At 45.3% G+C, this 14,783-nt stretch overlaps 1 protein-coding gene across 2 annotated transcripts; it reads left to right on the top strand.

Annotated features, from left to right (window-relative positions):
• The first annotated feature begins 758 nt into the window (after window positions 1-758).
• On the top strand, window positions 759-10,979 carry C1QTNF8 (C1q and TNF related 8). 2 transcript variants are annotated; one of them, XM_026859310.1, is made up of 3 exons: window positions 759-1,060; window positions 8,839-9,079; window positions 9,794-10,979. In XM_026859310.1, the coding sequence occupies exons 2-3, from the start codon at window positions 8,854-8,856 to the stop codon at window positions 10,339-10,341; spliced, it is 774 nt and encodes a 257-aa protein (XP_026715111.1). In that variant the 5' UTR covers window positions 759-1,060; window positions 8,839-8,853; the 3' UTR covers window positions 10,342-10,979. The 2 variants fall into 2 exon arrangements, with proteins under 2 accessions (XP_026715111.1, XP_026715112.1); XM_026859311.1 differs by lacking the exon at window positions 759-1,060 and having other exon boundaries at window positions 8,832-9,079.
• The last annotated feature ends 3,804 nt before the right edge of the window (window positions 10,980-14,783 follow it).

Consider the following 14,783-nt stretch of genomic DNA (forward strand, 5'->3'; position numbering starts at 1 on the left):
ATTGCTGCAGTTAGCCAGAGCATTCAGTAATTCAGTCCCAATTAATGTGAAATAAAGGCAACTTGCTCTCCAGCCATTTCTGGGTGTCATGGAATAGTTAATAAAAACCAAAATGCTAGCAAATAGGTATGATGGGAGAAGACTGCAAACACACGCTGAGGAAGTGTCACCCCTGTGCTTGTGTTTGACCTTCCCCTCCTTTCCCGCTCACAGGGTGCTAACACTCATCGTATCCTCCCATGGATGGTTTGGCATCAGGCATTATCCCTGAAACCTGTGAAGCAGGGAGGGAAAGCAGCTGCACATCACCCTCCTGTGACCAGCCCCAAATCTGCTCACGGAGAATCAAAGTGCTTTGTTTTTCAGCAGGGAGGTGCATGGGACAGCGGGGTGATGTCTGCCTTTAGTGCTGGCCCGTCCCCAGGCACCTGCCTGTGCACCTACATTTTCCCCCAGCATCACTGCAGGGACAGTTTCCATTGCTGCACCCCTTCAGGAGGCTTTTTCCACCTTTACAGCTCTTGCACAAAAGCCAGAGCTTTTATTGTGGGTTTGGTTTTGTTTGTGTGGGGTTTTTTTCTCCTTTCTCCTGCCTAAAAAGATGCTGAAGTCTCCCAAAGAAAAATTATTTCCATGCAATCCCAGCACTTTCTCTTCTTGGCTGGAACACTGGATGTGGTTTTGGGTCTGTGGTTTTTGATACTTTATTTTTTTTTTTATTCACAAATTTTTTGGTCTTCATTTCCATCATTGTGAGAGGCACCGTGCAACCCGACAGACTGGCTGCAAGTCCCGAGGAAACTATAGCAGGACAAAAGCACCGGAACTCAGCACGAGTTGATGCAAGCAGAGAAACGAGAAAAATCCCTGCTTTTGCAAACAATCTAGCTGCTGGGTTTCATAAGGAGCCGGACTGACTTTCAGTGTTTCATTTGGACTCCAGCTAGGAAGCTGCAGCTGCCACTGAGAACTAAAATACCTGAATGAACAGCAGCTTTCATATTATGCATCCTGCTAAGCAACAGCAAGGAAAGTAAGAGACGGGGTCCTGAGTCACAAGGTAAGTTAAATGGATCTGAATGAGTTTGGGGAAAAAAAAACAACTATTGCTATAGGGAACAAAGTGTTTGCACCCTGCAGAAGCAGCTTGCTTGGGTGAGTCATAAAAAGAGGTGGTCTCTGCCCGCCCTGCTTCGTCTCACTTTTTCTGCTTCACTGCAGCAGGCAAAGTAAGTGCAAGGCCAGGTTATTGCTGAGCTGGCTTTAATCTCTTCTTACTAACACTCCACCCTCAGACTCCAGAACGACGCTTTCCTGTAGTCTGGTTTTGCTCTTAGCTGTGGCTGAGCAGTGGGACGGGGATGGTGGAGGCTCCCCCGCGCTGTCAGAGCCCAGGGCAGGCAAGAGCCGTCTCCTGGTGTCCCCCACAGAGACGGAAACTTCCCGGGGACTCCGCTCCTCTAGCCTCACCGGGGAGCGGCAGCTGTTGGAAATGTGCTGCTCATCCTGGGCCACGGCTTGCCGTGGGGATGGGACGGTGCTGCTGCTGCCAGCCCCCGTGTCCCGGTGCTCCCACCCAGCAGGCAGGGCAGCCCCGCAGGGACCCGCTCCAGGGACACCCTGCCTGCTTTGTTTTGGCACGCAGAAAGCCGAGTTCCCGGAGTGACCGAGTCACGGATGGCAAGTCATGGGAGAGCTGCCTTTCCGCGGGGAAGGGTGAAGGGGAGTTGGGTGCCGTCCACTTTGTCGGGGTGATTTGCTCCATGGGAGAAGCTGCCCTGGGAATGACTTACAGTAACTCGCCCGCGCCTGGGCAGCGCTGGGCTGAATCACTGTCTGGGCTTGCCACGGAGATGGGACCGCGTTCAGGGAGCCGCCCAGCACGGAGCGGGGCCACTTCCAGCACACTGCAGGCATGTTCCTGGCATCGGAGGGGCAGGCAGGGACAAGAAGGAGGGAGGGAAGAGTTGCTTGCTTAGGAACCAGCAAACATAATTCCGGTGCCTGTCTGTGCCGAGATAAGCGTGGTAACAGCCCCAGCCGCAGACCCGCAGAGCTGGTACCACGCGAAGGTGCCGGTGCCCACGGGACCCTTCCGTACAGGCACAGCCTCTGCACCCCTAGCACCGGCAGGGAACTGTGTTAAACCACCACAGACACCCCGGTCTAAGTGTGTGCAGGTACTAGGAAGGGATGTCTGCTTGGGATCCTCATCTCTTCCCGTGCCTGGTCGGTGAAACGGCAGCTGGAGCGAGACCGTGGTGACTGCATGAGCCACTGCTGCTCAGGGGCACGCACTATCGGGGGTGAAGGTGTTTCACAGCTCCTCCCGGGAGAGAGGAGTTAGGGTGATTCACCCGCACTGGAAACAGGCACACGCTAAAAAAGCACCAGAAAACAAAACCCAAACCAGATAATTAGAAATGGAGGTGCAAACTCACTGACCAGAAGTTCGCGCAAGCCATTACAAATATGGATGTGGCCAACACCCCCTGGACCTCCCCACAGCTGGATCCTGGCTTTGCCTCCATTCCTGCCCTGCTCACAACTCACAGGGCTCAAACCAAGCCGGCAGTCTCTGCCAACACCCCTTCTACATCACCCTAGCGTGTTGGATAAACACCATGGACAAGAGGGCGTTAACACTGGTCATCTGCAAACCACTACAGACAGTGGAAAATTTTAAACCGCGTTGCTTTTCAGGATCCAAATATTCTTGTCTGCAAGCCCTCAAATCACTTCATGGCTGCAGACAGGCTCCTGATGCTCAGCCCGAGCAAAGCATCTCTGTGGCATCGTGTCAGAGAGGAGATGCTCCACGCTCATCTCTTGCACCATGGGCAGAGGAACCCCTGAGCGGTTGAAGCTTTATTTTGGAAAATGCACAAGCTCCCTCAGCATTTTCGGCTTTTCTACAATGAATTTCTCCTGAAGAAATTTTAGATCCTCCTGGGGAAGAAAATATAAAACATCCCAAACAAATAATTTCCAAGAGGAAGTCCAGTGTCCAGACAAACGCGGCCCTAATGATGCTTCATTTCCTGCTGTTGGCGATGCAAGGAGCTCTGGAGCAGTAAGGATGCTGAGGCTTGAAAGAAGACAAAAGGTAAAAAAGCAGAACCAGAATATTTTCCGTCTCTGGAACAATGCCGAGGTTCGCGACTGACACAACCATGTGTTTTCCATCTCTGTGGCTCAAGGAAGGTTTTAGTCTTAACTGCCCTCTTGGGTTTTCAGTCAAGATTTGTCACTAATTAAAATGGGCAGTGGCTAGTGTTGTCCTGTGCACTGTGAATTTAAAGCAAGACTGCTTTTCCCGAGCAAAGCCATAGGAATAACAGGAAGGAAAATGTTAGCGGAAACTTAAAGTGCAGCTCAGGGATCCAAGAGCAATTCCTGCCTCGTGAACTCTCAATAACGCAGCATGTGAGCTCAGCACAGTTATCCGTGGGATTTCTTCTTTGAGCATCCCTGGAGGGACAGGACATACTTCCGCTGGGCCCGGTGAAAACACGGGCTGGGGTAGGTAGATCTGTACCTTTGACATCCCCCAGGGGCTGCTGGCAGCGCCAACGGATCAGCCAGGGTCGGGCCAAGATTAGGGTTCAGGTTGCAAACTTGACATTGCTAACCACAGGGAAAACCTTTTGGTCCAGCCTCCAGGCTGACATGCTTTGCCTTCTTGCTTTATTTTCTCTATGTGCAGAGCAAGTGAGCTATTTTTGCAGATATTATGGGGATTTCTTATAATTTCTATTATACAAGTGTGTTACTTTATATCAAAGTGTTAGAATTTGCCAGGTACACAGCATGATTAAAAAGCTTTGCATGAGCAAATGTGCCTCATACATAAGCTGTCTACTTTGAGCTATAAGATTAAACTCAATCATGAACAAAAAAAAAATCAATCAAGGTACTCTCTCCAGCTGTAATAGTGTCAAGAAAATATATTTAAATAAGAAATTGCACACAAGAAGAAAGAATCACATCATTTAGCTCCCTGAACTGGAACTAATGGTTTCTGCCCTTCCCTAACAAAGGTTTGTGGCCCCTCTAAAGCCCTGCATGGGAGGAATTTGGCTTTTTTTGCTGGCAGACACTGGGAATGTCAGGTGTCTTTGGAAAACCAGCACTTGTGATGCAGGTTATTTATAACAGGTAAAAAATGAGTAAAAAGCTGGATTGATTACATTTAAGTCAGGGTAGTTCCAGGGTCAGTGCAAAGCAAAAATACCTTATTTAATCTTCTGTTCTGCCTTGGATTGAGCGTGGCAGACAACAGTGTCCCTGGTTTGGACATTACATCCTCACTGTGAGGCAGCAGCCGTTAAAGGGTTCCTATTATCTGCTCTGCTTAGACAGGCAGACACACCCTTTCCAATGGCTCCAGACATCAGCGTGTTTGAATTTCACACAAGGAGACTGGTATTTTCACTTGTTCTTTCTTCTTGTTTTTTTGCCAGGCAGAAGTACCTGAACAAGCAATCTCTTTCGCTAACATTTTAATTTTGTCTTTCTACTCAGAAATTTGGAGAAGAAGAATGGGGATGGAAAAAGCAAACAGTAGCTTTAAACCTTAGCTAAAGGGTGGTTTCAGTCAAAGAAGCCTTTAATTACATGTTTAATTACATACTCTCCAGCAATAACCCATATTCTAATATTGTAATGAACACAACCATCAGCCATTCTCATCACCAAAATTCACTGAAATTAACTGTTTTTTCAACAGGTTCAGATGTCTCATTTCATCATTCATAAATTTTCATTTTGTCTGCCAAAATAGAGCCAAAAAAAAAATAAAATCTGTCGGTTTAGCACATGCAGAATTTCCTCTTCAGCCTCAGATTAAATTCACACTTGGTTGTCGGGTTTCATCCTGGTTCCACTTGCAGATGCTGGGGGTTGTGCTGTGCTTCATGGCTTTGGAGTGGGGATGCTTGAAAGGGTTATGGAAGAGCAAATAACTTATCATGAAATTACCTATTGCAACCAGACAGGTTGTGCGCTCAGCCTTGTGGTGAGCTTTCTGCTTTGCAAGCACTTTGCAAGAAGTGTCAGAAGCATCAAAACAATTTACATTTGCCTACACGTCGCCGCGAGCTTCTCAGCTGAAACATTTCAAATTGTCAATCAACCATTTCAAAATGAACCTGAGCTAAAGCAGAGCCAAAGCAGCTGAACTGAAAGAACAGTTTTGAGAGAGGGAGGGCTGAGACCATCTTCTTGTCCTCGGGTGAAACGTTTACAGACTGCAAAGTTTCTGAAGACAGGAGACCAGTTTTCTTCCCAGCCATTAGGATGTCTGCTTATCTGTCATCATCTCTAGATTTTTCTACCTAATAACAGTCCTAAACCCAAGATTTCTGAATTGAACCAGGTTGCAACTTGCAGGTTCCTGGTACAGAAGACAAAGACAATAATTTATATGTCCAGTTTTAATCTGTCACTTTCAGGATGCTCCTGTCCATCTCTAGAGATGTGTCGTGAAGGATGACCAAGGAGGAACGTACTCAGTTTTGTAGTCTTGGGGCATTCAGTGAGGTACTAATGCATCACTTCTGTTACTAATAAGCATGTCGGGTCGGGAAGGAGGATGGATGTCCCTCCCGTGCAGGGATCCAAGTGATGTGCAGGAGACGCAGCCTCCCTGCCTGTGCTCGGGTGACTCATGGCCACAGCAGAGCAAAGCCCACTTTGTCGTTGGCTGTCTTCTGGAGAAGGTAAACCTGTGAAGCTGAAGTCAAATCCATCATTGACACATTTAACAAAATAAGGTCACAACAATTATCTTTAAGGGAAAAAACAAATGGCTAAAAACAACTTCTCACTTTACCTCACAGACCTTAAATTCTGAGCTTCATTCTTTTTTTCTTTTTTTTTTTTTTTATTTTCAAAGTGTCAGATTTGACTTCAGCACCACCACAAAAGTTGTATTTGCTTCTCCTCTGAAATTCAGCTCAAATAATTCTTTTCTCCAGATTGACATGATCTTGTTACAAGGAAAGCCTTATGAGGTTTGTCTCCTTTCCTGTTGCACGTTTAATTTCTCTGGTTTGAGGTTTTTCCTTCACCTGATCTCCGGTTTTGCGCTGGATGTCTTTCAAACATAATCCCATACTGCTGAATTCATCATTCTTTTCTGGCAGTCCTATCAGACACCTTTCACTCCACATCTTTCTTCTTCTCCTGTCCTTTGTTGTGTTCTGAGCAGACTGCAGATCTGAAACTCTGTTTATTCACATCCATCATTAAGGTTTCACCCAACCACAGCTAGTGAAACTAAATACACTTCTGCTGTGTTAGTGAACTAACTTCACCAACTTTTGAAGGAAAGTGAGGTGGTGGGGTGTCAGCTCTAGAGTACCCTGAACTGACTGGATTGTTGCATTATCTGCTCCATTTTTTTTTTTTCCAAATGCAATTTCTAGCCAATAACTTGAAGAATTGTTCTTCATGAATCATGCAAGTGGCCATGATTTCTTCAATGGGTGCTTGGATTACCATAATGTGAAATGTGTACAACCTGCACACTGATTTTTCATCCAGACTTTTTTTTCCTTAAGTCACTTTTAAAAATAGGTAAGTCATTCATCTTAGGGAGAATAATGGCCTATGAAAATGTAAAGTAATTTCTTCATATTTATGAATCCTTTCCTTTTTGCCCATTACAAATATCCCTTTTAATGAATGCTCTTTCTCCTTCATGAAGGTATTATGAGCAATTATGTCCTCTGGTTTTAATGTTCTGGTAATGTAATCAATTGCTCTATACTTTATATCCCCAGGTTAGTGACTACCCACACTCCTAGGAAGGACTGAATAGCTTTTAGTCCCAAAGAGGATACGTTGGCCCTGATTGCTTGAGACTGAGTGAACATGGGGTCTTCTTTAGACTATTATGTGTGTGGACAAACTTTAATCACAGCAGAGGAGACCCCAGAAATAACGTGGACCCAAAATGCTCTCTGTGCTGCAAACCTTCTGTTCTGGTCATGCACAGGCTGGTTATTTATGACCTGCTGTCCATTTAGACTTGTGTTGCGTTTCTGTTCCTGTTTGGCAGCGCAAAGATGGTTTAAGAAGTGAATGAAAATTAAGAAGAACAATGAGAATGAAATTCAGCCCCTGAACACTGATATAAAAGGAGTATTAATCCCTCCTCAGACTTGTACCTAGAATGAGGTACAATTATGAATAGAAAGATCATTTCAAGTTATGACAGATTTGAAAAAAGGACTTTCACTACCAGCAGAAGGAAAGTTATTATGTTCCTGCTAACAAGAATTCATCAGGTTTCCAGGGAGCTGGATTACATCAAGTAATAAAAGGTGTGAATGACAGTTCTTTTGGGGCAGGTAAGAACTAGCAGAAAGCATCTCCCAAGAATGCCAGTACAATCTAAATACATTACCCCACACTCACACTCTTTTTTCCATATTTTCTCAACTGGCCCGTTTGGTGCCCAGTGAAGCCTTTGCAGAGCTCCAAGGCAGAATTCCCTCCCTCTGCAGATGGGACCTGTGTGTTCATGGAGCTATTTCTGAAAGCCAAGACATCTATCTACTAGCTTCCCCACCTATTTCAGGAATTAAAGATAGTAGAAGAGGAGCTGTAAAGTCTGTTCCCAGACTGAGGTCAACAAGAGTCTATCTGATGAATTGGACTTTGGATAAGGTCCAAAAAGTCATCAGTCCAAAATCTGTCCTGTATGAAACACCACTGCAATCAGCACAAAGACACTAATCATACATGGTATGAGGAGGCAGTTGCCTGACTCTGGTTCCAGTCCCTCCCTAGGAAGGAGGCTGATGGGGAGCTAAAGAAAATTCACCTCCTTTGCACCGACTGAAGCATTTTCTTTCTGCTCATTTCACCCAGTATTCAGGGCCTTTGGAGCTTGCCAGTAGCAGATGAAAATGTAATAGACCATCTCAGAAACTAGTGTTTGTGCAGAGCAAATCCCAGTTTGGGCTGTCTGTTGCAGTTATTTAGCTTTCCATTTTGCACATTGGAAAATAAAAATGGAAAACATACACAGAAATTTTGCTAGGAAGAGCACATGGGTATGGTCAAAGCCACAAACTCCTTGGTGAAGTCACCTTGGAAAGAGGTTACCACCAAGAGGCTGCGAGAGACTATCCAAAGAGACAAATGCTTTTGATCTCTTTTAGTTTAATTTCCCTTCAGGTTTGCCCTTAAAAAAAAAAAAAATCAGGTTTAGGCTCTATGTTTAAATAAAGTTTCACTTTCTACATCTGATTTTGAAATTTTTCAGGATGGTGATGCAATAAACAAACAGAGCAACACTTCATGTCTTTTACCCAGCACCTTTTGCAAAGGCTGTTCCAACAGCAGCCAGGCAGTGAATGTGCCTTGAGCAGAGCTTGCTACAACAGCTTTAAACATGTGTTTAAGGGTCGTTTAGATGAGATGTTGGGGGATATGGTGGAGGGGAGAACTTCGTAGAGTAGGGCTGATGGCTGAACTCAATCCCAAGGGTCTTTTCCAACCTGGATGATTCTGTGATCTCAGCCTTATCTTCTAATCTCAGCAGGCTGTTTTTCTCTCAGGTTTTTGTTTGGGTTTTGTTTGTTTGTTTATCTGGTGTCTTGTCCGATATTTCAACTATAGGTAATGAGACAGGGATTGCCTTTTCCGTTGATTGTAAACAGTACGCAGTGGGGCATCCTTCCTACCTGGAGCCTCCTGGTGCCACTACAAGAAAAGCTAATCATTAATCAGAAGAAACACACCTTGTGGTAGCATTAACAGATGGCCCATCAGAAGCTCTGATTTGATTCACCATGTTAATCATTCCTGTTCCTTTACTTGGTCCAGCTGGCTCTGCTGAAGATGAGCGCGGTGTTTCTCCTGCTTTTGGTGTGCTCTGCGGATGTCGGTGCTGTGCTGGAAAAGGCTCTGCCGAGACGGGAACCGCGGCGCCTCTCGTGCGTGCGATGCTGTGGGCCTTCGGAGCAGCCCGTCTCCATCATCTCCTCACGATACACAAGGATGAGCAGTGACCCTGCCTATTCGGTACCCAAAGTCCAGCCCAATATAGACATCACCATCCTCAAAGGTGGGTAAATCTGACTACAATGATAAACATCCTTTATCTTACTTGCTCACCCTCATTTTGCAAGCTGTGCTCCTCCCTGCACCAAGAAACTCATTCACTTCATTTACCCAAAGGAGGGTCAAGGGGTGACATGTCACAGGCTGTAAAAGTGTGCAAATGAGAAGCTTGGCAAAAAGCTCTAATCTGTCAAAAACTGGAATCACCAGAAGCTCAGGTTAGATCACACCTGAGACCTAAAAATTAGGAAAGACACTCACTTTTTTCTGTCTCAGTAAGGCACGCAAATAAAATTTAAGCATACAGTACATGCCAGGAGTCCTGTGAGCAGGGATACACAGGCCAGACAAATCCAACTAGCTCTCCCAGGCCCAAATCAGACCTCAGCAAAATCAATAACTTTTCTTACCCTAATCTCTGCAGGAAGGAGCTGGGTTCATGAACACTGGATTCAAGTCACCGGTCTGGTCAGGCCATGGAGTTCTGCTGTCGGATATTGAGCATTGGCACCGCCAGCTCAGCGGAGCCAAGCTTTCACCTGGTGTTTTTATCCTTCTGAGCATTAGGAAGGTGCCAATGACTGAGCAATGCTTCCAGATATCTGTGCTGGCAAAACAGTGTTTCAGCAGTTGCCTTGCTGGTTATCTCCAGCAGGATGTGTCTGCAGCTCAGGCTTCACATGCTTGTGTCTGACAAGGTCTTTCTTTACACTTGCAGGTGAGAAGGGTGAAATGGGAGAGAAAGGGTACCCTGGAGCAGTTGGGAAGGAAGGAGAAAGAGGGCTACGTGGCCTTAATGGACGGAAGGGACAGAAGGGCCAGCCTGGCCCACAAGGCCATTCCTGCAAGCAGCTCTATGCTGCTTTCTCAGTGGGTCGGAGAAAAACCCTCCATAGCTCAGACTACTTCCAGCACGTCACTTTTGACACTGAGTTTGTGAACCTCTACAAGCACTTCAACATGTTCTCGGGGAAGTTCTTCTGCTACGTGGCAGGAATCTACTACTTCAGCCTCAACGTCCACACCTGGAACTTCAAGGAGACCTACCTGCACTTGATGAAGAACGAGAAGGAGGTGGCCATCCTCTACGCCCAGCCCAGTGATCGGAGCATCATGCAGAGCCAGAGCCTCATGCTGGACCTGCAGGAAGGAGAGGAGGTCTGGGTGAGGATGTTCAAGCGGGAGCGAGAAAATGCCATCTACAGCGAGGAGTCTGATGTTTACATCATCTTCAATGGCCATTTAATCAAGCCAGCCGTAGAGTAGCCATTCATCAGCTTTAGGCTCAAAGCTTTGGTAGATACGTTAGTGTCTTCCCTTTTAGAAACGCGTATGTCTAGTTCCACTTGGAAGGATTACAGGCCTGCTGACAGGGTTGTCTGTCCATGCCAAGGACACCCGTGTGGGTGGAGGTGACCGTTTCAAGGTGATGCAAGCTACACAAGTACCAAGAAGGCTTCAGCCCTTATGTGCCCTGAAGAATACACATTCAGAAGGCCCCAGTTCTGCAGCCCTGTATAGATCCCCTGTAACATCCCTAAAGCGTTTGCCAAGTTGGTAGCAAAAATTTAACTTCTTTACTCTGCTTTAGAGAAGGCATTTTATTTATATCTAAGGATCATCTTCAGATACCAGTTATCCAGGTGCTACTTAAAGAATGTCATTACTGCCACAACAATACTTGGATATCTTTGCAGTGTTCAATAAGAGTCCACACTTGCTGGCACATACACCAGGTCTGCTCCACTCAGGGAGGCAAGAATACACCAGTGTTAAGAACTATAGTTAGCACAGTATGTTTACACTAAATTGTATTTTTATTCCACTTCATGTAATGTGACATTCTGAGACCATAAGCAGAGCATCATAGACTGGTTTGGGTTGGAAGGGACCTTAAAGATCATCCAGTCCTAATCCCCTGCCCTGGGCAGGGACACCTTCCACTAGCCCAGGTTGCCCAAAGCCCCATCCAGCCTGGCCTTGAACCCTGCCAGGGAGGGGGCAGCCACAGATTCTCTGGGCAACCTGTGCCAGGGCCTCACCACCCTCACAGGGAAGAATTTCTTCCTTAGATCTGATCTAAATCTCCCCTCTGTCAGCCTAAAACCATTACCCCCTGTCCTATCCCTACACCCCTGATGACGAGTCTCTCCCCCTTTCCTGCAGCCCCTTTCAGCCCTGGGAGGCCGCTCTAAGGTCTCCCCGGAGCCTTCTCTTCTCCAGCTGAACCCCCAACTCTCTCAGCCTGTCCTCACAGGGGGGTGTTCCAGCCCCCTGAGCATCTTCGTGGCCTCCTCTGGACCCTCTCAAGCAGGTCCATGTCTTTCTTATGTCAGCATCCCCAGAGCTGGACACAGCACTTGTACTACCTAATGTTAGAATTAGATAAATAACAGCATATCTATCTGGCAGAGCTTTTTCAGAGGCACATAGTTTTAAGTACAACTGTAGGCACATGCTATAACTTTGCTAGACTTCTGTTCTGCTAGCAATACTTATCACACAAGAACATCTAAAATGGCTGGGAATATGTGTGTTTCCTATTTTATTGAAAACAGTGTGCCCTGCCTTGGGATCCAGTTTCAGAGTGCTCATTGCCAAGCTGGAATTTGATACCATGCTTATGTCATCTTATAGCACACTGTCTTATAGCACCCTCATTTCTGGAAAGTGGAGAAGAACACTGAAAAGAAAAAAAGGTGCTTTACTTTGAGCAGCAATATTTTAGAGAATTTGGTTTCTTTTGTCGTAAAAAAATATTGACATAACAGTGGAAAGGTACATGCAGCAGCAAGAAACATGGTTTTCCCCAGTTTCTCCTTGCCCATTCCCCAGATCTCTTGTTTGCATCCCAAGCCATCTTTATGAAGGATACATGAAAAGTTCTTGCTAGACAAACTGCTTCACTGCTGTACCTCGCCTATCCACAGCTGTTTGGAAATGTAGCCAAAATAAAGATACTGCTTTGAGTACACTTGCTTTGAGTAGCCTGGTTTGGTTTATTTATCTCTGTATGTTTTTTTTTTCCACAGTCCAGGGCTAATAGCACTAGACTAAACATCCAGTTCCATATAATAGTCTCAGGTGGCAATATCAGTTACTTGAACACTAGAGGACCTCAGAAACTAGACTGACACCAACTCTTCTCCTTGCAGGCCAGTAAACAACCAACATCATCAGGATGAGGAGACAGAGAAGTTAGTGACCTCTTGCTGTAATATAAATACCAAATCTTTGCCATCTCACAATCTTCTTGATAATAGGAACTTTTAAGAAGCCTATGGACAAAGTAAATGCATGATGAAAATGGGTCCGCAAGCCTTGAAACATCACGTCTGCTCCTGCTTCCATCACAGCCTGCAATGCTGACAAAGACAAGGGGGAAACCTGCAGAGCTTTAAGAAACACTCCCAAAGGCATTTTACGCAGATAATCCGCTGAGCTGCTGTCAGCTACCCCAGCTGCTTGGGTCAGGCCATTGCACAGCATTCCCTTCCCACCCACTTTCTAAAAAAGCTTCTTCATCAGCCGTTCCCATTAGGATGGTGGTAAAAGCCCCAATGGCTGTGTTGCTTCCCTGCAGCACATCATTTAGTACCGAGAACAGCAGCAGGGAGATGCCAGCCCTGAGCAAAGCCATACACAAGCAGAGACCTTTCCACTGCACTCGACTCAGTGAAGGCATTTGCAGACTGTTTTTACCAGCCATATACCACATTGGAGACCTCAAAAGGTTTTTCCCCCTCCTTTGTCCCTACATCTGAATCATTCCCTACCCAGACCTAAATTTTGCAGCTGCAGAATATCCTCCTCTGGGTGCAGGGTACCGCTGGCAGAGGACCTCATGAGATGCCTGTGGTGCAACAGGGATTATTCACTGAAGATGATGTGGTCGCAGGGCTGTCGTAACATTCCTCACATATTGAGCCATTTCACCACAGCTTCAGCTCATTCCTGTCTGCAGTTCACGGCATTGACTATAATTAAAAAGAAACAAAAAGGCTTCAAGTGTCGTGCCCAGCTGGAGTTACTGAGAGTGCTTAATCCAGCACTGGAAAAAAACACACCCAGAATGCATTTATGTCCAATCTGCACTGATTTTGGAAGTTACTTTCTACCAGGAAGCAAGAAAAAAAAATCTATCCATCCATCTATATCCCTATATATGTATAACTCCATAACACCTAGACACACAGAGACTCTGATTATTGAAGCAATAGGACACATTGAAAATGCTCATGACTGATACACCAGTGGCATAATCAGGTAAATTATTAAAGCCACATTGCTTACAGGTGCAGGATAACCTTCCACATAATAACAAAGGCGATTGGGTTGCCTACCTTACTCAAATTAGTTATTTGCAGCATCAAAGAACTAGAAGTTTCAAGCTTCTGAGTTCTTCAAGGAAAAAATTGAAATATCTAAAAAGCTTAATGTACAAAGCTATGTACTGTCACCTTTTGCATGCATCCCTCAGTTTTTTCCAACTTAAAGAGCTGGGACAAGCATCTCTATTTAGAGAAGTTTAATGAGCCAAATCCAAAGCTCAAATATTTGAGATCTGCTCATCAACATACAGGCAGCTTGCCAGAGGCTGTCTTATAGGAACAGAATTTAAATCCCTTTTTTCCAGCAATATGTGGCTTGGTGAACTAAACTTGGAAAAAAAGCTTTTTAAGTTCTCTTTTGAAGAGAAGAAAGGGGGGAGGGGTTAAGTGCTGAAATTTAAATGAACACAAAAACTTAAATTTGTATTTATTTTCCCAATTATTTCCCTAAATTGCCACTTAGTGTTTCATGCTTTGAAGTAAGTCATCAGGGCTCCATCAGAATCTTTTTTCCAAACTCTTCAGTACACAGAAATGACAGAACTGCCTCAGCTGCCATAGGTCCCAGGTGCATTTTATTACAAAACATTAGCTCTCCTGTAGGTCCCTCTCAGCTCAGGATCCCTGTGGAAGATGAAGCCCCCATGGTACAAAGCACCAATAAACCAATTTGCCAAAATAACCTTACTTGGCCTTGGGCCAGGGCCAGAAATAGGGAAGCAGAGGGACCCATTAAGATCAGATACAGTGACCTGTAAATGGAGAACAGAAACCCTCTATAACAACAAAAATATTATAGAAAACATAAGATGAGAAGCATCTACCCCCAAAAAGTCTCTTTTGTTTGGCATAGGAAGATTAAAACAGACTTTAAGACAACATACCTTTAGTTTTATGACTGCAATCTGTACAAGATTTACTAGCCCAAACTTCAGCAACAGGGAGGAGATAAACTCATCTAACATCCTCTCCTTCATTTCTTTGGCACCAGAGTCCCAGACGAGGTCCTCACAGGGAGGGAGTTCTGGGACAGCATCTGTCCCTGTACCAAAAAGGTGATGAATTGAAGACAGCAAGCAAATTACCTGCCCATATCCAATGAGGGTAGGGCAAGATTTCCATTCAGTATCAGGAAAAAACTACTTCAACTAGAAGAAGAATCAGACTCTGTGGCTGCAGCATGAAAGACAAGCTCTCCATCCCAGAAATGCTTCAACAGCATCCCAAGATCTCCCAGGAATGACAAGGGCAGCTCTGGATTAGAGCAGAGGAATGAAGCACATAGCTGCACAGGGCTCCTTTAACCTTCCTTTCCTGTAGATTTACGTTTCAGCTTCTTTTCATTGAGAAAAGCCTGAAAAAAACACAAGAAATAGT

The sequence above is a fragment of the Athene cunicularia genome, assembly GCF_003259725.1.
Source record: "Athene cunicularia isolate RWA chromosome 14 unlocalized genomic scaffold, athCun1 chr14_part1, whole genome shotgun sequence".
Taxonomy (NCBI): Eukaryota; Metazoa; Chordata; class Aves; order Strigiformes; family Strigidae; genus Athene; species Athene cunicularia.

What these genes read in the sequence shown, in the direction of transcription:
- C1QTNF8 (XM_026859310.1), top strand. Translation starts at nt 8,854, where the DNA reads ATGAGCGCGGTGTTTCTCCTGCTTTTGGTGTGCTCTGCGGATGTCGGT. An exon ending in AGACATCACCATCCTCAAAG is followed by an intron (nt 9,080 to 9,793) that starts GTGGGTAAATCT and finishes TTACACTTGCAG; the next exon opens with GTGAGAAGGGTGAAATGGGA.